Consider the following 26,586-nt stretch of genomic DNA (forward strand, 5'->3'; position numbering starts at 1 on the left):
AAAGGCGAATTCCTAACCAATAAACATCTTGCATGTAATTACTACAAAATATAATCTCATAATGTGATAATTTACACTCTGTACTCGGAATATGTTACAAAAAGAATGAGGTATTGTTTCTAAGTTGAATTGGTGAATACAAGTCCAAAGTTCTAACTTTGGATACGATTCTATTTAACCCTTGGAGTACCAAGATGGGGTCAATTTGACCCCAGCGAGACATTATCTATTTTTTATTGCATTAAAAAAATGTATGCTGAAATGGTCTTCTAGGAATGCTTCTATAAGAGTCTCTTGAATAATTTTGTACACTTAACAAGTATCGTAGAATCTGTCTTTTTATTTACAGAAATGGAAAATGAGGTCAAACTGACCCCATCTTGGTTAATCATGGAATAAAAGAGTTTTCAGTCATATTCCGAGAGAGGAGAGAGAAAAAAAATTCTCATCCCGCCAAATGTAGACGGCGCTGACGGCATGGCATTTTCGTGCAAACAAGTTTTGGCGCCAACCTCATTTTGTTAGTTTTTCTTATGTGGTACATTTTCCTCTTTACAATAAATGTTCATTGCTTGTATTGTAACAATAGAGTATCATTTAATCTCTTTGCTGGCCTTAAGTGTCACAAAAACCTATGGGGTCAAATTGACCCTATCTTGGGCATTTAAGTAAAATTTATATGTTGGTGCTCCAAAGATTATATACGGTTGGTGTTTCGCATGTATGCTCAATGTTCAAGTCAAAGAACAAGCTTGAGCTTTCAACTTCTACTGCTTTACTTATCAATTCAATTGTGTTTCTGTTTCTAAAAGAAATGTGGTCAATGTCTGTCTGACTTCGTACTTTTTTTAAAAAAAAATCTTTAAATGTCATTCTGATCAATTTTCTTAAGGAAAAATCTCATTATTCGCCTAGTTATAACTGATATTATAACAGCAACGAAACATGTTTATCAATCTAACCATCAGAAATTAGTTGAATGCGTTTGTTGCTTAAAAAATATGCTTATAACACTTATCGCAATTAGTTTTCTTGTCTGCGAAGAGTCTAAATGAAGTCAGAAATAGATAACAAGAGTCATATTCTTGAACTAGTCTGAATATTTGAGCGAAGGTTAGCTCATACAGCCCGCAATCTTTTCAGACCTTCTAAACCATTTCAGAGTATGAATGGCTAACATACCTATGTCCATTTGTTATTCGTACAGAATGAACTAGGTAGTTCGTTTTCCGATTCTAAACTTACCATAGAATTACTGTATAATGTTCAAATACGATATACATTAATATATTAGAAGTAAATGAAGCAGGAAATCTAGCACTGTAACATTAGATTCGAGAATATGTGGAAAATCTATAATATTCGAATAGCTAAAGTAGTGAATTATGACTGAATAGAAAGTATTCATAGCTAACAGCTTTTAAATGATGAAACTGCATAATTAGTTACCAAAATTGATTGTACTAAAAGTTGCGTAGATAAAGTAATTAATGTGCTGTTAAAAACTGTTTTGATAAATGTATATTCTATTGTAATACTGTGAAAATGGTTTCGTCATTTCTTAGCAGCATCTGCATATGAAGAAGTGCACAAACGAAAACGCCATTTTCGTATCTGCGTCATTTCCTCTATCAAAAAATAGTTTCAACATTTTCAACCCTATACTATTGTACGGATAAGAACATCGCTCACCTATTTTTACGTATATTTCAATATTGGTTATTAGAAATAAATAAATAATTACCAAATGAACATCCAATTGCTACGTCAGTGCGTTCAGTGACTTATGCCTTGTCTTTAAATGTTTGTTTAACGAGCTCTTAAGCGTGAAACTTTGCCCACATACGGAACACACGAATGATTTGTCTCCAGAATGTGTTTTCATGTGGTTTCGCAGACTTTGACTGAAAGACTTACCGCAGATAGAACATGTGTACGGTTTAATTCCTAAGTGGGACCGACGATGATTATACAAATTACTTCTATCTGCGAAAGACATGTTGCATTTGTCACAAGGGTAAGGTTTGATCCCTGAGTGACGGTTCATGTGCGCTACTAACAAACGTTTTATTGTAAACCCTTTCCCACACAACTGACACTGAATCGGACGCTCACCAGTGTGTTGCAGTTTATGCTTATTGTAATTCCCGGTACTAACAAACCCTTTACCACACACCTCACATACATGGGACTTAACCCCAGCATGTGATCGCATATGTACAGTCATATCGGCTTTTTTAAGAAAACCTTTCCCGCATTCGCTACAACGCATAGGGTACTGACCTTGGTGTGTAAGAACATGGATTTTTAGTCTTTTTTCCGATGTAAAACCTTTGGTACATATATCACAGTAAAAGGGAAATTTCCCTGTACATAATGGAATGTGAGCACTGAGATTCCACTGAACACTGAATCGTCGTCCACATATTTCGCACATGTATGGCAGTTCACCTGTATGTGTACGAAGATGTATATGCAGAGAATTGGATGTCATATAACCTTTCCCACAGTATTTACATATATGCGTGAATTCCCCTCGATGTTGTTTCATATGGTTTTCAAAATGACAATTTTGAATAAACCGCCTGCCACACTGTTCACACTGGAAAGGTCGGTCATTATTGTGTCTTTTCAAATGATACATCAGAGTACTTCTTTTCCCAAACCCTCGACCACAGTGTTCACAATGATAAGGAAATTCCCCTGTATGCTGCTGATAATGATGTTTTGTTAAGTAATCTTTCCCTGAGAACTGTTTCCCGCATATTTCACAGCAAAACACTGTTGGAGCCAACTGTTCCTTTACGTCTTTCTTTTCTGAAATATCTCCTAGTTCTTCTTCCTCCACTTCATCCTCCTCCTCTTCATCATCACCACGATCATCGACATTTTCTTCGTCGGAACTTGCTTTTTCGTCTTTTCTCTCAGTTTCTCCAACAGTCCTACCACTCTCAGGCTCCTCGAACCTCTGCATCTACGAGAAAATTTAAAACAAATATATCACATCCTACTACATCTAAAAAAATGAAATGAAATCTTTAAGTTTAACGTCCCACGGTTATGCCGGTTAGGCTAAAGGAGACGGTGATAATGAGAAATGAGTGAAATGATGGAATGAAGAAAGTGGGAGGAAACGGGAGAACCCCGAGAAAACCCACGAGCACGGTGTTTGTCCACCACAAAGTCCACACGGCGCGAACTGGGATCGAACCAGGGATCCCAAGCACCAAAGGTGAACGCTCTACCACTGAGCCACCGCGCTACATCTAAAAAGTTATTAGGTAATTTTACAAAAGCATATTGTTAAGCACGAAAATCCTGACCATCCTCTTTTTAAAAGAGAATATTCTCGCAACCTCAGTTAGGAAATTTTATTTCCTAACTGAGGAAATAAAAGTTCTAAATTGGTTTAAAAAAAAAATCACATTAATTAGAGAGAAGCTCCTATTTACCCCACTTAGGCGTTCGTTTATCCGGTTACTCATCCCAGATGCCTGAACCGTCCTTACCACATATGACATGGTGATTCGAGAGCGTGCGCTAGTGTGTCGTATGGGATCGCAATTCCCGATCAGACATACCATTGAGGAATTATCAGACATACCACTGAGGAATTATCAGCCATACCACTGAGGAATTATGAGACATACCATTGAGGAATTATCAGACATATCAGACATACCATTGAGGAATTATCAGACATACCACTGAGGAATTATCAGCCATACCACTGAGGAATTATGAGACATACCATTGAGGAATTATCAGACATATCAGACATACCATTGAGGAATTATCAGACATACCACTGAGGAATTATCAGACATACCACTGAGGAATTATCAGACATACCATTGAGGAATTATCAGACATATCAGACATACCATTGAGGAATTATCAGACATACCACTGAGGAATCATCAGACATACCATTGAGGAATTATCAGACATACCACTGAGGAATTATCACACATACCACTGAGGAATTATCAGACATACCATTGAGGAATTATGAGACATACCATTGAGGAATTATCAGACATACCATTGAGGACTTATCAGACATACCACTGAGGACTTATCAGACATACCATTGAGGAATTATCAGACATACCATTGAGGAATTATCAGACATACCATTGAGGAATTATCAGACATACTATTGAGGAATTATCACGAAAACTGGATCTCCGAGATGCCTGAACCGTCCTTCACCAAATTCGACACGGTGAGTTGAGAGCGCGCACTTGAGTGTCGTAAGGGGGCACTGTCTCGATTTGACATACTATTGAGGAATAATCGCCGAAAAACTGGATCTCCGAGATGCCTGAACCGTTCTTCACCAAATTCGACACGGTGAGTTGAGAGTGCGTACTTGAGTGTCGTAAAGGGGCACTGTCTCCATTGGACATACCATTGAGGAATAATCGCCGAAAAACTGGATCTTCGAGATGCCTATCTTCATCCAATTTGACATGGTGATTCGAGAGAGTGTCGTAAGAAATCGCATGACCTGATCGGACATACCATTGAAGAATAATCACCGAAAAAACGGGAAACCCATAGACTTAACATTGGCAAAGCATTTGTGTACGAATTCACATTGTAAACAATGTAAAATAGAATTTTCAGCACTACAAATAGGGCGAAGTCTTTTAGTTTTGTTGTGTGAACACGATTTTTCCAAGCCATTATGTTCTTTGCTGATATGCCAAATTCAACTATGTGTACGAGTGTTCGTTCACGAAAACAAATGATGCATTAAAAAATTCTATGAATAATCACTAAACGTTGATCGTATCGCTCCAAGTTTGTAATTAATGCATACCTAGTTTAAGTGAATTCCATTTATGGATCAGGATACTTGGCTTTTCAATGAGAAGTGCGTAGCCACATCTCTTAGCAAGACTGTATATGAGGATCTTTCCTATACACAGTAGATAAACGAAAAAAAAAAAATGAAGTAAAGTAACGGCATTCTTACTTTCTTTTTTCGGGACAGACCCAACGACTTTGTGTGTGTGTGTGGGGGGGGGGGTGATAAAAGCTTCGCATTTTCTTGACTTCGGCACTCGTGTATAATGTAGTAACCACCACGCCCCGATCCTTTTAGTTCCCCAGTTTTAAAAAGGCTGTGTGAACCTCTGAGCCACATTGATACGATAAACAAATTTCGCTCTCAGTGGGTTCGAACTCGGGCCACGCCAGTTGCCAAGTAGGCACATTACTGACTACGTTACCGCGGCTAAATAAACGAATAGGAGGGGGTTAAAAGCAACAAAATCGTTCAGTGGTCAAAAGCTCACCTCTGAAAGGAATGAGTCCTATTCAGTCCCGCTCACGTTAATTTATACTGCTCACTACCGTGTATATTTGTTTTGTTGGAGATCTGCTTAACGCCAGCACAAGCGTTTCATTACAAATCACTCGTAGCTTCCTTATGGTTCAATGGTTAGCTTTCGGGGCACAAGACGTGAGTTCAGTTCACGGTGGGAGCTCATGCGGTTCCGATCGCACGTTATGCTGTAGGCTTACGTCTTACCTAGCCTCGTTGATGAAGAGAGACTTTAAGCTCAAAATCATCTGAAACTAAAATGAATAACGTGGAGTATTGAACAGAAGACTTCATTTCAATTTCATCATGTACCCCACAATAATGAAACTATTGTAATTGTATTATAACAGTTTCAAGAGAAATATTATCAATACACTCACTTTTCTCCTAAATTATTATAGATCGTTTAAAAAAATCACATTAGACATCTAATTTTCCCTTACATGTATCAGCACTGTCAAGAACTACGTAAGGAAAGAAATTTAGTGGTAATAGGATGTATGGGATGATGGTTTTTGAGTTTAGCGTCCCTTTCAACAGCGAGGCTATTATGATACATGGATCTACAGTTTAACGTGTGATCCGAACCACATGAGCTCCCTCCGGGAATCGAACCCAGGTCTCCCACGCGGGAAGCCGAGTAGGCTAACCGCTAAGCCACGAGAAAGCTCTAGGATGTCACAATGAAATTCTGGCATTAATTTTCCTGGATTTTCACGACTAAGTAAGTAAATTATCCCTGATCCTGACTAATGACAATACTATTTCAGATTAGGTTTAGAAAAACAAATCTCACTCTCCTTATACCCTTTCAACCCTCTCCTCATTTCTTAAATACACTATAAACTTACTTTCTTACTGTAAATACTTATTATCAATCAAACTTCAGACTGTATTTGGAATACAATAAAACACTAGTACGAACAGTAACTATAAACTAACGATTTTTTTTTAAATACCTCACCACCCTGAATACAAACATAAACAAGTAAACATATATCATAATTTGGCATATCTCTTTGATTATCTACAGCCGAAAAAAACTATTTTTTTTTTCCCTGTAGCATCTGAAAGTTTGATTTAATTTGTTCTGCTTCTTTTAAAGCTTGAAATTTTAACACCTTTCGGTACTCCTCAAGTTTCTTTACTTCTAAAGACTATCTTCTTTTTTTTTTCTTTCTTTTTTAGCCCTTTTCTTTATTCTTTTTGAATGTTTTGATTCTTTGATATTCTTTTTATATCTCTTCCAGAGGCACGTAAAAACAATCCCCGACTCTTCTGTGAAATATAGCAATTTCCCAGACTTTCGGCACACTTCGAAATATTCCACGGACTTTCTCTAACTTTCAAGGTCTATGTGAACTCTGAACAGATAAAAATATTTTGCTGCTTCCCAGAGAGAAACGGTAGATCAGTGCTACAGCGGTCATCTCTGGCACGCGGGAGGGTTTCCTTGTTTGACTCCTGGACAAGAGAGTTTGTGATAGGCAATATTGTGTCCGTGGCTTTTCTCGATAGTTCCCTGTTTCCTCCCACAGCAACATTCCACCAATTATTTTAATGATTACTCACTTTCATTAGTTCATCCGTCTCTTTTAGCCTAAAGTGCACACCCGTGGGACGTGAAATTATAAATTAAATCTTTGCTCTTCTTCCTCAATGATTGGTGACGACGGTGGTAAAATCAATGATATTTCAACTTTTGTCCAAAAACGTCCATGTCTGAATTTAATTTTGATTCCCTCGTATGAATCCCTCGTGTCATTCAATGAATGATAATGATCTTTTTTATACTTTATCTCACTTTATCGACGTTATACTTAGTATCTTTCTCGTGTTTTGAAAGACCCGAAGTTGGGGCATCGCTTTATTTTGCCTCTTTTTTTTTTTTTTTTTTTTCAGTCTAGCGCATGTGCGCGTGCTCCTTTTTGTCAGGCCTCTATAAGTGTTTTTGCGACGTCGAAATATGATTTATTAAACCATCTATAACACTTTGAAGAAGCAAAATTAGTACCTTTTGAGTTAATTAATTATTGTAATTAAATCATGTTACAATATAAGACATTCAGGGTTCATAGTGGTCTGGTCTCTTGTAAATATTTGAAAAATGACCAAAAGCACACGAAAAAGTGACCAAAATCTCATCATGCCCCTTTTTTCCTTTGTCAATTTCTCCAGCTCTCTTTGTTTGTTGTTTTGTTTCATCTTTTCTTCTTTACTTCTTTTTGGGCTCCCTCCTTTGTTAGGTTTTCTAAGTATGCTTTGTAGTTACGGTAAGCAGACTTAGCAGATGTAAGAAGCTTCTGAGTAAGTGGAACCAGTTCTGGTCTATTTCCGAATTTCTTCATCCCAGGCATTATGTTTAACTTAGCATTGAGAGTTCTCAAGGCCATGAAATATTCAAATTCATCACCTACTCGTAAGAAGAACATACAAGAAGCCTAAAACAAGACGAACATGATGAACCACACAGACACACACTCATCGCAACGTGAAGCGGAGCGTTAACTATTACGAGAGAAAACTAAAGGACTATTATGATAGAAGAAAGAACACACACAGAAGAGTTCTCAACTCCACCTTGAGAGCTTAAGCATGCATCAACCATACACTGTGCTTTAGAAAGAATAAAAGCTTAAGTAAGAATAAAGCTGATTGTTTCACATGTGGCAGCAAGTACTGAAGCTTTCACAAGAGTAATGAGTAGCAAGTTTCTGTCTTTTTCCATTTATTTTTATATTTTTCTTAGAAAACTGCCAATGCAAAACATAAATCACACGAAAAAGTCACTTTACCTCTCAAAAAAAGTAACTTTTAGTGACAAATTTGAAAAAAAAAAAAAAAAAAAAAGAAGTAACTTTTAGTGACCAACTTGAAAAAACTAACTTTTAGTTAAAAAAAAAAAAAAAAAAAGTGACTTACTATGAGCCCTGGACATTCCAAAGAAGACGAATTTGTCAAGTGTAAAATGAAAATTACAACTTTTATTGGGTGAAAGATTACCCAATATTCTCTATAATCTATATAATTTCTATATCTAACATGATCGAGATTTTGTTTTTAAGAAACCTGAATTGTTACAGTCAGTCAGTAAAAATTTGTAAGATTTATTTAATTAAAGAATAACAATAAATTCACAATCTACATAATCACAATTTCATCAATTCATTATTACTAGCACACTACACATGTTATCATGAAGGATTATGTAATAGGAAAAATGAAAAGAAATCTTTTAATTTTACGTCCCATGGATATGCGTAGGCTGAAGGAGACGATGATGAAACAGTGGAATGAAGAAAATGGAAAAAAACAGAAGAGTCCCGAGAAATCCCAAGTACGGTGTTTGTCCAGCACAATGTCCACTTGGCGCCAGTTGTGATCGAACCAGGGACCCTACGCACCTGAGATGAACGCTCCACCACTGAGTCACAGCGACTCTCAATTTCTGAGTATTATGAAGTGGTGCATGTGTTTCAAAACAACGCTCTATATATATATATATATATATAGGGTGTTTCAAAACAACACCGACAACGTTTGGGAGGTGATTCCTGACACCAACATAAGGTAAAAAGTATAGACCAACCTGGGTGTACAAATGCTTCCTTTCGGAGCTATATTCTACCAAAAACATGAATTTTAAAGGTCCATAGCTCCAAAACTATGGGACCTACCGTAGTCGGGTCAAGACTTCACTTAGGAACTAGTATGTGTTCTATCAAAATATCCAATTTCACAATCCTGCTGTACTTCAGCAAGTTTTATAGAGGTAATTGGTGAGTACTTAAAATTACATGCCAAACTCCCTCTATAAAAATTGTTGCATGAGTACCGTAGGATTCTGAAACACGAATTTTTGGATAGCGTACATATTAGTTAATAAGTGAAGTCTTGACCCGACTGCGGTAAGTCCTATAGTATTAGAACTATGGACCTTTAATATATATATATATATATATATATATATATATATATATATATATATATATTTTAAATACTTTCGGAAACCTATAACTCCGAAAGGAAGCATTTGTGCACCCAGGTTGGTCTCTACTTTTTGTCTTATCTTGGTGTCAGGAATCACCGCCCAAACGTTGTCGGTGTTGTTTTGAAAACTGATTGTTCAGGTGAGGAGAAATGTCCAACAACATTTCTTCCTACAGAATTTTAATAAATACTCAGTAACGTTTTAAAAACTTTCAAATATGACTAGAACAAGAGAACATTTGACATAAATAAAGTCAAAATTCAATATACTTGTTCCCCGAACATAAACCTGACTTTCCGGTGGACCAACACTGTGTGCGGAGTTTTCTCGGGGTTCTCCCGCTTCTTCCCACTTTCTTCATTCCACCATTTCATCCATTCTCATTACTTATCCGGTACGGCATAATGTGGGATGTAAAAGTGAAAGATTTCATTTCATTTCATTTCATTTCATATGAACCAGTATCTAAGTAGAAAAAAAAAAAAGCACATGAATTCTAAGGTATTACTATTCACCGATTTTATGCATTCATTTTTTGGGTATTAGTAGCATAGGTCTGAAACTGAATTATGCTTAAATAAGAATACTTACTGAAATTATTTGCTCCCTATCCGCTTCTGCTACGGGAAAATTTTCTAGCGTTTCGTCCACATTTTCTTTCTCACTTTCACAAGAACGTTCAACTTGCTGAGGTTCGAAAACATGTTTATCCACAACAACAGATGCCTCGTTCGACCATACATCTACCGTATCCGTGTGCTGTTGCACGCTTGTACACTGATTTCGTTCTTGTGCTTCTTCATCCATACAAATACTATTGGTATCGACAACTATACTCTTCCAGTTCCTACTTAACGATGAATTAGTTTTCTGATATTTTTCTCGAAGTTCTTTTTTAACAGAATATAGTTTCACTTCTAGACAGTCCACAGTTTCTATTAGATTAAGACACTTTGTGCAGAGAATGTTACTATGGAATTTGTTAAAGCTGCTGAGTAATACTTCTTCGGCTTTTCTGGCAACTGGAACATGCGAGGTAGATGTCAACGGAAGGTCTCCTCCTATATTCACAAAATGGCATTCCAACTGCTCCTGTGTGCATGGTGTATCACAGATCAAACATCGCACTGTAACTGGGTAAAGTTCACTAGGCAACGTGATAGATTCTTTCATTCTTTCCGTCGCTACCTGTTGAAACAAAAAGAGCAGTTTTCAATTCAATTTATCGTAATATTACATATAAATATCGTTATTAAAAACAGCTTAATATTTCTTTCACTTACATGGGCATACGTGATATAAAAGTTAACCACCTAAGATACATGCAGATCTCTCATAAAAATAATGCATCTTATTCAGAATTTACTACATATACCACTCTGTGAAGATTCTGGCTCCTTGCCACTGTAAGAAGTCAAAAATGTTTTATACCAAAAGATTATTAACACGATTTATACCGGAAAATGGACGGAATACTTGCGTATTTAATCCATAATTACACATATAATACGTGTACATCTCTTTAAATATAAAAACTAAACCTAACTTAGTATTCGGCACTTCTTCTTTTCTTTGAGTTAATTTTCTTCTATATCTGAACCTTCTCAGAAGTCATGGACGAGAGCTAATTACCTGCTTGGGCTCGCTCGGGATCACTACCTTAATGAGATTCGAACTCACTGATCGCAATGAGGCTCACGCTAGCTCAGGCTCGCATTCGCTCGTTATCCCCAATAGAACTCGAGGCACACTACCTTAATGGGGCTCGAACTCACAAATCGCAATTAGCTCACGCTGGGTCACACTCACATTCGCTCGCTATCCCCAGTAGAACTCGAGGCTCGCCACCCTAACGGGATTCGAACTCACTAATCACAATGAGGCTCACGCTAACTCAGACTCACATTCGTTCGCTATCCGCAATAGAACTTGAGGCTCGCTACTCTAACGGGATTCGAACTCACTAATCGCAATGAGGCTCACGCTAGCTCAGGCTCGCATTCGCTCATTATCTGCAATAGAACTTGAGGCACACTACCTTAATGGGACTCGAACTCACAAATCGCAATTACGCTCACGTTGGGTCAGATTCACAATCGCTCGCTATTCCCAGTAGAACTCGAGGCTCGCTACCCTAATAGGATTCGAACTCACTAATCGCAATAGGCTCACGCTAACTCAGATTCACATTCGTTCGCTATCCGCAATTGAACTCGAGGCTCGCTACCCTAACGGGATTCGAACTCACTAATCGCAATGAGGCTCACGCTAGCTCAGGCTCGCATTCGCTCGCTATCCCCAATAGAACTCGAGATTCGCTACCTTAATGGGATGATTCAAACTCAGTAATCGCAATGAGACTCACGCTAGCTCAGACTCGCATTTGCTCATATCTCCAACAGAACTCGAAGCTCGCCCAGGCTCACTACTTTAATGGGACTCGAACTCACTAACTGCAATTAGGCTCACGCTGGATCAGACTCATATTCGACTGCTATCTCCAATAGAACTCGTGCTCACTAAGAGTTCAAATTTCGCTGACCTCAATGAAACTCAAACCTAGTTTGTACTCGGAGCTCTGGCTCACTATTCACTTATGAGATTCGTGCTCACATGGACTACTTTTCATTTAATTAAGCTCAAGGCCAGCAAACTGAACCGGAAAGCCAGGCTCGCAAATTTTAACATTTCTCCTCTAGTCTAATGCTTTTCGACTGCTTTACCATGCCAGCCAGGAAAACCTTGAAAGAAATAGATCAACGTTATCACACAAAGAAACGCATCTATATGACAATGGCAATAAATACGTAATATACAACGATCTGTTATTTCTTCACCGCTTTTATTTCTACTTTACAATAAGTCATCATTAGGAAAAGCCAATCAATAATCTGCTAATTAAGAGTGTATTTGCTATATATGGAGTAGAGTAGATAAATAAATAACAAAAGATATACTTTTTGGTGCCATAAAAGTTCCATCTTTTTTTGATTTTCTTGAAAACTATCCACGAAAAGTTACTTTCAAGCATGCTATCTTGTTCAGTTTGACGTGAACTATCGACTAATACATACCTTGTATTTGGACAACATTTTAGCTAAACACAAATTGAGTTAATGTTAATTTTAGGTTATATCTCATTAACCATACCGCGTACTGTCGTCTTGCTAGTGTCATAATTAAGAGCATATTGAGAGTATATATTTCTGTATTAGTTTCACCCTCAACAAGTGGTATGGTTCTAATACAGCATGAACTGTTTTTCTTCTGTTTCTTGAATATTACGTATAACCTTTTACAATCACACATGCCCATTTTGTTTAGCTCGGTAAGATCTATCGATTGATATATGTCTCATCTTTGGACACATTTTGTTTCGTTAAACGTCTTAGAATGTATTTAATTAGAACGCCTCAGAATAAATAATTCTAGAATTTATTTATATATGATGGGGTATCAAAAAGTTCGTGCAACCACCTAGAATAAATCCCCTCTGGAGAACTCTGACACCATGATGGTGTTAGTCCTTCTCTACGTAGCTTGTCTAGCGACACATTTTTCCCAGCGGTTCTTCACTTTCCGTATGCCCATTTTGTAAAAGCTGTGCAGTTTGGCTTTGAAATGAAATGAAATCTTTGAGTTTTACGTCCCACGGTTATGCCGGTTAGGCTAAAGGAGACGGTGATGATGAGAGATGAGTGAAATGGTGGAATGAAGAAAGTGGGAGGAAACGGAAGAACCCCGAGAAAACCCACGAGCACGGTGTTTGTCCACCACAAAGTTCACTTGGCGGGGGCTGGGATCGAACCCGGGGCCCCAAGCACCAGAGGTGAACGCTCTACCACTGAGCCACCGCGCCCCCCCAGTTTGGCTTTGAAACCACAGTTCAACCTCAGAAATGACGTCATCCCTACTGTCAAAATGGCGTCCTCTGAGTAGACGTTTCATTTCTAGGAAGAGAAAGAAGCTACTTGGTGCTAGGTCCGATGACAATAGAGGCTGGGGTAATATTTCATGTCCTAAAGAGCTGGTGCATTGTCTGCCAACAGCAGCACCCCTTTTGTGGCCAATCCATGACGTTTCCTCTTCAGTTCCTCTCGTAGCTTACTTAGGAGATGGGAATAATAGATCCTACTAATAGTCTGTTCCTGTGGTAGGAAATTTGTGATAATGACCTCTTCAGAGTACCAGAAAACGGGAAACATCACCTTGGTGCACTTTTATTATTATTATTATTATTATTATTATTTTAAGGTGAGGAGTATTTCCATTACGTGTTCATTCCCTTTTTTCTGGGTCATAAAGATAAACCCAATTTTCATCCGTTGTCAGTAGTCTGCCGAAAAAAATCCTCCTCACAGAGATGAAACATTTCTCTTGCACCGTCCTCGCGATTTCACTTCTGGAATGGTGAAAACAGACATGGCACCCACAGTGCTGACTCTTTCTGAAGATACAGCTGGTTGTAAATGATATTCCACGCAGACCCATAACTCATACTTATTGCACACACAACACTTTCAATGGTTCTCCGTCAAGACGGCATCATTAGTGAAAGATGGTTTTCCAGATCTAAAATCCGTGGTGGTCATGTGTCCAGTTTGTAATTGCCGTTTCCACTTGAATACAATCTATAGGACGGGCTTTCATCCTCATAGACTTCTTTAATCTCTTCGTGGATCTGCTTTGCTGATTTCCCTTGGAAATGGAGATACTTAATGATGTTCCGTGCCTCAAGTTTGTCAATCATCGTATTTTCAATGAATTACCTGAAAGAGATATTCTAACGAGTCCATAATTTGCATGATTAACATACAAGGACCTCACTATAAAATGCATGTCCGAGAGTTTCGTAGTTCGTTACTTTCTAGGTGATTGCACGAACTTTTTTTCTGATTCGCTCTCGTATTTTTAATCATGAATGTACCATTTACGATAATAGAATTCTGTCGGCTCTCGAAACGAAAAAAAATATCTGAACATCCATTTCAAACAAGACGACAATATCAGTAAATAAATAAATAAAATAAAATAAGATCTTACCTCATTTTTCCTGATTTCATCATCTTCTACTTCTTGCTGCTGTTCTTCTCTTTCATCATCCATTCCTTCCGCTTCCTCGACGATAATTTCACTTGACGACTCTTGACTCACACTATCTATTCTTGTGGGGTCCACATTGCAATTATCATTTGGAACACCAACTTCCACATCCTCTATGAGAATTTCACTGTTGTCTGAACATAACTGGATCGAATCCGGGAGCGATCCTTCGTTATGTAAGCTATTCACATCTTGAGTATAATGTTCTAACAGCAACGACGGATTTTCCTGGTCAAGACTACCTTCTGTATCCACATTTATCTGGTAATGACCGTCGCGAGTATCTGAACTACAGTGTAAATCTTTGTTGGGTTTGTATGGTTGACTATTAGCAGGAGGCTTTGGCACGGATGAGTCAATATGATGTTCATTTGTTTTCAAATTGCCCGAACAACAGTCCACCTTCTCTGTTTCTCCGCATGTTTGACCTTGCCTTTGCTGTTCTTGATTGATATTTGATTGACTTTTGGAAATATAATTAGTATTAATTTGATCAAAATGTTGACTATGGCTATAAGTATCGGCTTTCCCAGATGGTAATGAAGTTCTGGAATAAAGTATATTTTGGTTCATCTGATACATGTATGGCGATTGCGTGTAACATGTTTCGTTATGAAAATCGCAACTATACGATTCAACGTTACTGTAGTCCTGCTGTTTATTTTGATGAAGTATAGCATCAGTCTGTACATTTGATATTCTCTCCTGAGATTTCTCTTCGGTCAAAGATTTTGATCTGTTATTTTCTTTATTGCATATTCTCGCATCTTCCGAACGACCTTGAGTTGTTGATTTACTAGAATGTGAAAGTTGTGTCGATTCGAAACAAGTAACATCGCATAGTTCTGTTACACATGGTTCGGAAGCTCGTTTCAAGTCATTATGATCCGGCAAATATGGGTTCATCGGGGGTAATGCTGCAGAAGAGTACTGCTCATTAAGTTTATAATTTGATTGGCCAGGATAACTCATAACACTTTGACCGAAGCAACACGCTTGAGGATCCACGCCTACTTTGGACTGAAGAGAAGGTACGTCTCTGTTGCTGGTCTTAAAAGGGCCCAACGGAGGTAATGGAGAGCAATATCCCATCGTATTTCCGATCACACTTCTTTTGTTAATATAATATGAATGAGTTGTTTCACAAGCGGAGGATTTATCGACTGAATGACGACTTCGACCATTATCAGAATACGAAGTGCTGGCAGATGAAATCGGAGTGTGAACTTCCGGTGGAAGCGAAGGCCACAGAGGATCAGACTGTCCAAATCCATGAAATCCTGATGGGGAAAAGGTGCCTTGTGGTATGGAAAACCCAGTTGGTGAAGCGAACACAGTACCATAGACACTTTGCGAGCTCTGACTTGAAAGCAATGGGTTAAAAAGTGGTTGCTGAGACGTTGATATTCCTCGATAGAAGGGGTGTCCTGAGGAAGAATTTGATGTTGGAACAGTCTGTTGTGACGAATTACTTGAAGTATTGTTATTATTATTATTATTATTATTATTACAACTCTCAGAATTTGTCAGAAAAGAATTACTCAAATAATCTGTTTGCTCCTGCACAGATGGGTAAAATGATCTGTTATGAGACGCTGGTGCTGGTTGACTTTCTGCGTATCTTCCATAATTTCCAGCAGGGCAATTTGCGCAGATGTCTCTATGAGCAATCATTTGCGGTAGCTATAAGAAAGAATACCACAGAGCATAATTAATAAGGTTCTTTCAAAGTTTAAAGTTTAACAGACTACAGACAAACAAATACGCAAATTTAATATATATATATATATATATATATATATATATATATATATAGTAGAATGAGCTCTTGAACACTGGAGAAGAAAATATACTGGTGCTTAACGAGATAAGTGGATGCATAATTAAATTATCATATAGGACTTAGATTAGCTTACTTCAATATTTTACTACCGTACAGTTCCAACAGAAAGCATTTCTCTTCTTCAACTTTCGCTGCTCTTAATCAAATCATGTGACACTAGTTTTGACTTTCTGGTATTTACATGTAAAATTCTGTGGCTTATAAAGACGTATGAAGAAAACATTTTATAAATATGAGGAAGGACCAACCAAGCTTGCACTATTCGAAACAACAACAGTTCATTGTAAAATTAAAAACTCATCAAACTGATGTATCTTAGAACGAAGACTCCACATAATATGATATATCCTATAAAGTATCATATTCGTTGTTAGTAGGTGAAGAATAATGATCTTTCAAACAGAAATTCTTTAAATTAATTTTCTTAGACTATAGTAGAAATATATATATATATATATATATATATATATATATATATATATATATATATATATATGTGTGTGTGTGTGTGTGTGTGTGTGTATGTTTAGACGGTTCCTAAAAAATTGCAGTAGCAAAGGCATATCAATCGACGCAAATGAAAGCTCGAACTCAAACTTGAAAATATTGATTCTCTAATTGTTACCTGAGCGTACGAAAGAATTTCAAAGACTGTCTTTTCTTTCAATTTATTGTCCCATGATTATACCCTTTAGGCTAAGGGAGACGATGATGAAAGAATTGGTAAATTTTCAGCCTTTTTCTTACTTTCTTTTTGAACCTATTTCGATTCTTTGAGGTGTTCTTCATATCTTCTGTGGGCAGCTAAAAATAAATTCCGTGGGCTTTTCTGAAAAATACAGCAGACTTCCCTGACTCTCATCATATTTCCTTGACTCATTTTAATTTTCTTCACTTTCAAGGTCAGAGTGAGTCCTGCAGAAGCCTTCTATTGAAACTGTACGATAATTAAAACTATTGACTGAAACCAAAGTGAAGTCTTCGATTATATTTTGATGTTATCAGATCAATATAAAAACTTTTTTAAAAAATACCGGATTTATACACAGTTATAATATTTATTAAAAAAAAACTTATCTAAAAACTATCAATGTCGGGTTCTAGATATAGTTTATGAGTTCTACCAAACCTACTGTGGCAAAGAAAAAACCCTGGAAAATCTGAGCTAAGAACATATCCGTAGCTGAGCGATGCTGAGAGTAATGAAAATACGATAATTTTAAACGGTAAACAAAAAAGATCATATTGTACTACAGTTTTCGTCTTAAATTCTCTGAATTATGTAATGATACTTTTACTAAAACTAGTAGACAAAATCGGCATACACGGAGAGATAATTGAATATACAAATATAAAATAAATAAATAAATGATAATTATTAACATTTACGAAAACGTACTGAAGCAACTAATTAAAGACAAACTTTCATAATTAAGCATATTGTTACCAGAGTGTATATATATATATAAAAAAAAAGTCAGTCATATTATATTACTTTTAGCCATATTAAGTAGTATGCTCATTCGAATATGTATCATACTGGTTAATTCTACCAAACTTCTTATTGTCGAAACATACTAACGCCAATTAGCTATAGACCATTACTATATCCAGCAATCAAATTCAATCTTAAATCACCTGCAAAAAATAAATTACAGTTGTATTTTACACACACCTGGCCAACTGTTGCTCTCAGAGCGTACAGCGGCTCCGAAGGATCAAACTACCTTCGTATCGAGAGCAAAAGAGTAGAATACGGGATGTGTCTGAGGAAGGCTATGTTACATAGCCGAAACTGTAACACAAATATATAATCTTAAAATATATATATACTGCTTTGGTTAGTTGGAGTTTTATTAGCAATCTGGAATATGGGATACTTAGACTTGTCCGCTTGTAGCAGGATAGCCAGGACGTAAATTCGACTGACTGCGAAATGATTTCATTGTTTCTTGTATGTGATAAACGGAGGAAAGGACCGATTTTATACCACAGATCGGAATTCAATTATATATAACTTACGTACAATCATTATACGTACAACGAAGAAAAGAAATGCACGACTGGACCGGAAATCGAATTCTGGTCTTCAGCTTACCATACATAATCGAAATTACACCTGTAAAGAAACTGATGTAATATAAAATCAGTTATTTCCTCTTATTTGTTATTTACCATATATAATTCAATGGTCAAAAATATTTTGTGATAATTTATGTGTATGCCTAGTTCAAGTGATATGAGTACCTCAGCCACTGACCTCAAGAATCATATAATGTATACCTGTGCAGGTAACATAGTGGTTAAACCTGGTAAGCCACAGATCTGTGTTCGATTCGTTCATTAGTTTTTTTTTTTTTTTTTTTTCTTTCTTTCTTTCTTTCTTTCTCACACTCTGTATATCCTTGTTCATTTGATTGATTTTGAATTTTGTTTCGTTTCGAGTTAACATCCTATTCGAACTGATGCTATATGAAACATGAAGCTCAACATGGCATCAGTTCTGGGCTCCGACTGAGAACAGAACCCGGGTCTTATGTGCCGAAAGCCTGAATGCTAACCACTTCGATACCTCACAGCTCTGTTTTATTGAGTTTCACATTTCATACTATGTATTGTAGGATTAACACGCAGTTGAGAAACAAAAAAAGTGGCAATAATGAAAAAAAAAAAAAAAGTAGAATAACAAATATTCATAACCCATAGCAAGGAGGAAAAAGTAATGATAAAGACTAAAGTACAACGCCTTTTTTGAAGCGCCAATGTTGAGGCAGGACCTATTGTTTAATATGAGATACGAAAGTAATACTCAGTTTACCGTTCGAGGTATTGTCTCAGACCGAACCGGAACCACACATTTTAAAAGAACGCGAGTTGACTGCTTTGCCACGAAGAAGCACGCCGAAACACAGAAAGAAAGCCATGTCACTGATAATTTAATTTGTTAAACCAACCATCCAGGAGATGAGAGGTCGAAAACATACCAAAACGGTCACACATACTTTAATTTAAAATACGGACAGTCATTGACTAGTGTAAATTGATCAATCCAGGCCTCTTTGCACGAGTCGCAATTTGCTTAAGTTGAATTTTTACCATAACATAAGATCTGTCGGAATAACGTACGAAAAATAGGATTAAAAGAAAAATTTTAATAATAATATTGTAATGCAAAAACTCAGTTACATAATGTGCTTCGTGAATAGGGTACAGAACCTTGTACGAACCTCAGCGTATTTCGAAGCTTATGATAAGAGCAGCGTCGCCAAATTACGGCGCAGTTCATGCCTCACTCACTAGATGACTCCCAAATTGGAATGTAGAAATTTAATACTACTTTCTATTTCAGATGTAAGTTCTGTTCGTAATAGTGTTGTAAATTTTAATTATATCGGAATTCTCTTGCGCAAGTATGAATATACGCAACTCGGGAAATGTCTGTAGTTGCCATCTTCAATAAAGAAAAACAAAATTCATATGACGCACACTGGGCCCAAACGTTCAAATTTCGGCGAAAACTATGTTTGAGATTCGTTCTTTCTTAACTAGTAATGAAAACACGTATACGTATTGGTAAATACTTTTAATCACATTTTTTAATATTTTGACATAATTTTACACAATTTAAATATTATACTTCTCTAACTGCACAAAATTTGAACTCTTTTTAACTTAAAAGTTTCAGATTCGGAATGACTCCGACTCACTGCTGCCACTTTGAACTGATCGACTTCTAGTGGCATTAACATTTCGACTACTCCTCTTTCAAATGTTGAGGTTTTCCATAAGCTTCAAATCAACGGTTCTAATGAAATAAGTAATACTTCCATTGTTAGCTTCCCTATTGCGATCAGCGCGTGTTCAATTACAGCCGAACCATAGATGAGCACTTTGTGTACAGTTGATGGGCATAGGCTACTCAAGGATACTTCTCCACAAAAAGATTTGCTGTGCCCATGGCGTAAGGGCGAAACTGTTCTACTTCTATTTGGTGGTCCTGGAAATAGTTTGTAGCACAATTTCTGATTATATCGACATAAATGCCACAAATGTTTGCGCACAATTCTTGATTTGAAACAAACGTCTGGAAGTGGTGTCATTTTTCGTGCTTTCAAATCCCAGCTTTGGTTTGTCAACTTGTAAGCGCATTTCCTTCTTGAATTTGCCCTGAATGCATTTCCTCATTTCGGCCACATTCATTTATTTTCTTCAGCACGAATTTATCACTTTCTAAGACGTAGTTTGTAGCTAAAATGTTGGAAATATTCGAAGAATTTGATACGTGCGAGAAGTATCGTCAATTCAAATTCGAATATTGAGAGATACAGTATTTCTTTTCCTAAATCTTTTTAATGTCATTTTTTCATGTAGTCAACCTACAGAATCAAATGCAATGTATCGAAAAGGAGCAAATATGCGCTACTACTGTTAGCACCCTTGTTCCAAATATGTATTATACAAAACGTCAGCATTTTTTTCTTTCAGACTAATATGCGCTGATATTTATAAAATACATCTCTATAAATCAAAAACGTAATGTAAACATATTCTCCCTTTAACCTTCTGTTTTAAATTATCACAATAAAACACATGGAATGACATTCGACGATAATTAAAGATGAAACAACGGTCTTGCTTGATGATTTTAAAGATATCTTGAAGCTGAAATGAATCACTACTAGTACTAAAGAAATATGAGCACTCGAACTCCGTTCCGGAGGCCGCTCTTAAACGAAATGGTTAGGAATAGCTGTAAGAGCTGCTACGTTTGGGCATGTCATACGAAAAAATGGAATGAAATCTTTGAGTTTTACGTCCCACGATTATGCCGGTTAGGCTAAAGGAGACGGAGGCATGTCATACGAGACATGCATTTTTTCTATGCTTCCAACAAAGTAGAGCTCCCTCCTATGGACAATTAACAATACATTTTATGCGTTACTTCAACGGATTTGCAAAATTTATTTCTGGAGTTTCTGCCAGAAAATTAGAGCATTTACCCCCACTGTGTGACGTGAAATACTCATGAAACTCAAATGAACGTTTAGTTTGAAATTTATGTTTAAAGTATGGGAAGTATTTTCAAATAATACAAGTCCTGACTACGGGCCTACTTTTACTACTCCTTATCGATTAGACTATATTTTAAATTTCACCACTAAAACATAATTGAAGGCTATAAAATTAAAATATACAGCCTGTATCAAAGGTTACGAGCCAAAGGTCAGCTTTGTTATCAATAAAGGTACAAAAAAAGGAAAGGCGTTGGAAATAGATAGTTTTGAAATTAAAATGGTGGAATATTTTCTAACTTACTAGCCGTTTTGGCTCCACATTGGTATGAAGCTCTATGTAGTAAAAAAAAAAAAAAAAAAATCCAGTTTAGCAGGCTGTTCGAACAGAACGTACGACGACTAAAAATTTATACGGGGAAACGTGCACATTGTTATGTGAAGGAACCTAGAACATCTCGAATCAATTTTCCCAACAATGCTGTATTGTTGGTATGGTAAGGTTGGTTGCTATCAATTTGCCGCCCTCTCCGTTTCTCCAGAAAGAGCAAATCTTAAAAGCCACGATTTTAAATATGTTACTCCATTATGAACAAGAAGGGAAGCGAAAGAGCACTCACACTCAGAAAGGCCTAAACACTACAAATACAATCACGTTGTCTGTGTTTTCCTTTCTTTAAATAATAATCTATTATGTTAGTGAAAGATAAAGAAAACACACCTGCAGAGGTAAGATGTAATTCTTTTTATAGAATTCAATATCGTGCTTCAATCTCAAGATTCAATTCAGTTTCAATTCAAGTGCAACTAGCTCTTTTATATTTATTTTCCTTCTACATCTGTTAAATTGCTTTTTAAAGAAGCTCGTTTTCACCTTCAATGATAAGGAAATTGTCGAGTTGAGTTGATTTTAGTTTAGCGTCCTTTTTAGCAGCGAGGCTATATGAGACGTGGAACTACTGATTAACGTGGAATCCGAACCACATGAGCTTCCGCCGGGAATCGAACCCGAGTCTCTCACGCCAAAGGCGCGTACGCTAATCACTTAGCTACGGAGGAGCTCAATAAGGAAATTGTCTCTGAGAAAGACAAAACTAGTTTTCATGTCAAAACTATGATAACTAAATAGAACAGGTGTTCGCTACTGTTCGAGAATTGAATTCTTGTATTTGACAAGCAAGCAATTCATGCTGGGATTTGCTTGACCATTTGCTTTAGCATTGTCCGTGTGAGGCGACATAAACATGATTTATAAATGTAATATTCAAATAGAAGGCAAGTTTAGTAAATTTAACTATCATTATCATAAAGTCTGTTTCCAACAAAAAATGGTTATTTTAAATAATACAGTTATGACAGATTTTGGCGCCCTGTGTAAATGCACGTGTTGCACATATAATAAAGCAGGTCCTATAAGCAAACGACAGCCCGCTGAACTAACAACGTTGCATTTTCATTTAGCATAGGGCGCCTACCAGAAATGAGCCCCAGCTGCTGGTGCAATTGGAAAAATTCCATCCATTTTAGTTTGAAAATCTCCTATTTACAACTTCCCTGTTATTTTATTATTTATTTATTTATTTTTGTATTTTCACTCACAACAGAGTTAGCATATGGCCCCCATACTATTGATACACCCAGTATGATTAATACAGAACACATAACGTGTTGTTATTACGACTTTACCTCATTTGTGCCGTATCCACATGAAACACAATGGTAATGGGCAGACGTAGATGCACACATATTATAACCACACAATGATTCATGGAAATAACGAAAACCAGTCGACGCATCGGACGCCGGAGGGAAGTTACTATTTCCTTCTGACGACACCTTCATGTTGCTTTTTTTCGACTGAAAAATTAATAGAAAATACTCAAGATTAGTGTTCTCGTACAGATAAGGAGTACATTACATAACGCGATTTTTAAGATTACATATATTAGTTGTTGCGTCCAACTAAGGGTGCCCACACACAGATTTTAGAACTACATTTCGTCCATTAGATAGATTATTTGCGGATAAGGACAACTTTTCATTGAAAATGATCAATTGAACTGGAGAAGTGGTAAATTTAGAGGCCAATGGTAAATGTAGGGAAGAATGCTAAGTTGGCGAGGGAAGAACAGTAATGGGGGGTTTTCGCCCAAGTCTTTAGCCCTCTGTACACTATAGGTTAAAACCGTGCTTAATTAAAAGCTCTTTACTTGCCTTAATAATAAATAGCAAAACACATTTATGTTCAATATCATAACTTCAAATTCAAACAGTTTAAGTTGTAACTAAACCATCACAATATTACTGTAGAAATACTTGAAATCGAAATATGGTTAGGACCCATGTCCTACTTTTTTGAAATAATTAAATTGTCACAGTAGTTTTAAATCGTTAAATTTCTTGCAACACTAGTGGCCTCTACTGGTATCACTAACGACGACTATCACCTTGACTCTCTACTACACTATCAGGTAACGTCGTCTATTACAGGGGGCAAAATTTCAAAGTCAGACGCACTCGCCAATCCAAAAATGATGGTCACCAGTATCTCTCACGTACAAATTATGAGACCCCCCCACCACACACACACACACACACACACGGCCTTTGGTTTGATAAAGAAAGAGATTACATCAGGACATAAAATATCAAAACCAGCCAATTAGATTCAGGATAATCAATTTTGAGTTGGACAATTCATATAGATGTTAAAAAATATTTTACCTTCACGTTTGTCTAGCGCTCTCTCTTTGCACTGAAGTATTAGTTGTCGATCGTAGTTTTCGAATCAAAGTCCTTAAGTGAAGAGCCACTGACGGAAATTGTTAGCAAATTATCCAGTGTGTCGGTTTTCAATGAATTCCTGTAGGCAGTCGTTAACTCTGTTGAGACTGCTGAAGCTTCTCTCACATGAAGCAGTACTCACAAGTAGAACTGCACAAAATGTGAGACAGTTGGAGGCAAATTTGGGAATCTCGTGATTAAGTTTTCGATTGAGAGTAGGAAAGAAGGGGCGATACTTCCCTATCCGCTGTGAAGACTTTACATTCGGTGTTTTCTCTCATTCAGTGACAATTATTTTCGTGTGAAACAGAAACTGCGCAGCCCTGTAAACTTAGGCAGAAGCCATTCCTACTGAACGCTAATCGCCAGCTCTAAATTCCCAGTCGTCAATGGCGACCTGGCGACCGGAAATTTTGCGCCCTGGCCTATTAGCTTGACTGTCTACTATCAGGTAACGACGCCTATTAACTTGACTGTCTACTATCAGGTAACGACGCCCATTAGTTTGATTGTCTACAATTAGGTAACGATGCCTATTAGCTTGACTGTCTACTATCCGGTAATGACGCCTATTATAGCTTGGCTCTTCTATCAGGTAACTCTCTTATTAGTTTGATTGTCTACTATCAGATAACAATGCATATTTTAAGAATTTTCTTGAAAACTGAATGAAAAGTAAACAATGTTTCGGATCTGAAGATTTAGAAATATTTAATGTTATTTTCTTTTGGCTGATTTCGATTCAGATGGGCATATGCGTACAAGCAAATGTAAAGATTTTTTTTTTTTTTTTTTATTAGAATTTCCTGTCAAATCTATCTTCAATGAATGATGTCAAATAAAAATTACTAGCCGTTAAGTAACATCTTTCTTTTCAAGTACAAGAATATAGCATTTTAGTTTCAAGTAGTAAATTTGAGTACAGTTATGTTTTAATAGTATGTGAAGTATGGACAAGGTAAAGAGCAGCACGTACACAATTCTTTTACTGGTGAAATGAAATTGCTACGAAACAAAGAAAAGAGATTTTCCTTATTGTGACCGTGGTTGAAACAGCCGAGTCTGCAGAAATCCATTTTTTTTTTTTCTACCAGTTTTGATCAAAATCTCAGTTTTGGATTTTTTTTTATTTATTTATTTATTTTCCGTTGCGCTACTAAATTCTGTTTTGGGATTCGTATGTTTTTTTTTTTTTTTTTTTTTTTTTTTTGATAGGGCTTTTACAGACAAAATTAAGATCTCCATGGTGCTCATTGCCAGCTCCACTCGTAGGTCGACGTCCTGTGTCAGTAGTTTGTGGTTCGCAACCTATTTCACGGTGGGATGCGGATGATGAACTGCAGGCCTGGATACCGGACTGTAAGTTGAGATGGAAGAGACTCTGGAATTTTCTCATTTGGGCAAATTTGAGTTCTATTTTCCGTAGATGATTGGCTTGGCAAATGTGTCAGTGACTGTTGATGGCAAGCCCACACGGGCCCAGTAGGTTCGTTATCACCAGTCGGTGATACATTTGCATAGTCCGTAATCTTAAGGAAAGGGAACATCATTCAAACATAGTAACACAATACAATTTTACTTTTATAATTTATTTATTTTTATTTATTATTTTATTTTACATTTTTTTTAAAGTAAAAAATATAAGTATCCCCTTGTATGGTACCTAGTACCGGTATAAGAAAGAAGTTTTTTCGTATGCATCTTGAGCTTCTTGATATCCGAAGAACATGTATTTGATAGGAGGCTACGACAATCCCCCTCTTTAAAAGTTTATTTACATATTACTGTAGTAGGGTATTGTTAATAGTGATGACTGGAAATGTGGGAAGATTCATCGTTTCCGTTATTTTTACATAGTGCGTAGTTTCCAACAGTTGGAAGATTTTCTCAGTAGTACAACACACATTAACGTATCTCGGCCGCACCCCCTCGCTCCGCTCGGCCCCCCTGCTGCGCTCCTGCCCTGGCTCGGTTAGATAGCATTTGTTTTTAGTGACCACCTAGCACACATTGGTTTGTTTTTGCACCATAGTATTTGTGCTCCTAACGTAACGTCATCTAAAGTAACTTAATGTAATCCAACAAAATACAACCGAATGCAGTGCATTTTGGTGCTTTTTTTTCGTTTTCAAAGTGGTCCGGCGATACGGTACTAATGCCGCTTAATCTTGTAGAACAACCTAAGAATAACTTACTCATTAAGTGCTTCGTATGCTAATGAATACTAAATTCACTTGGAAATTCTACATTAAATAGCTAAGTTATTTGGAAAAGACAAACAAAACAGATAAACGTGCAAGATAGACACACTCCTTTTGTCATTGGAAGGCAATACTTACATTCACGATGTTTATTCGTTCAGTTACTAACGAAGAGCCCAGATATCAATACATCAAAATAATTTGTAACATTTCGAAGTACAAATTACTTTTTGATTTGTTTATTTACTTCTTAACAGGTTAACAAGCTAATGACAAACTTGTGTCCGAATACTGTCCACACACAATTCAAGGATTCT

General features: G+C 36.8%; 1 protein-coding gene across 1 annotated transcript; it reads right to left on the bottom strand.

Annotated features, from left to right (window-relative positions):
• LOC145690043 (uncharacterized) lies at positions 1 to 26,586 on the bottom strand. The gene is made up of 5 exons (XM_081764544.1): positions 26,408 to 26,586; positions 22,971 to 23,141; positions 14,370 to 16,112; positions 9,918 to 10,514; positions 1 to 2,974 (listed from the first exon to the last, which is right to left on the bottom strand). Exons 2-5 carry the CDS (start codon positions 23,124 to 23,126, stop codon positions 1,763 to 1,765), a joined length of 3,708 nt encoding a protein of 1,235 aa, XP_081620670.1. The 5' UTR covers positions 23,127 to 23,141; positions 26,408 to 26,586; the 3' UTR covers positions 1 to 1,762.

Source organism: Thermobia domestica, chromosome 7, assembly GCF_964235325.1.
Source record: "Thermobia domestica chromosome 7, izTheDome1.hap1.1, whole genome shotgun sequence".
NCBI lineage: Eukaryota > Metazoa > Arthropoda > Insecta > Zygentoma > Lepismatidae > Thermobia > Thermobia domestica.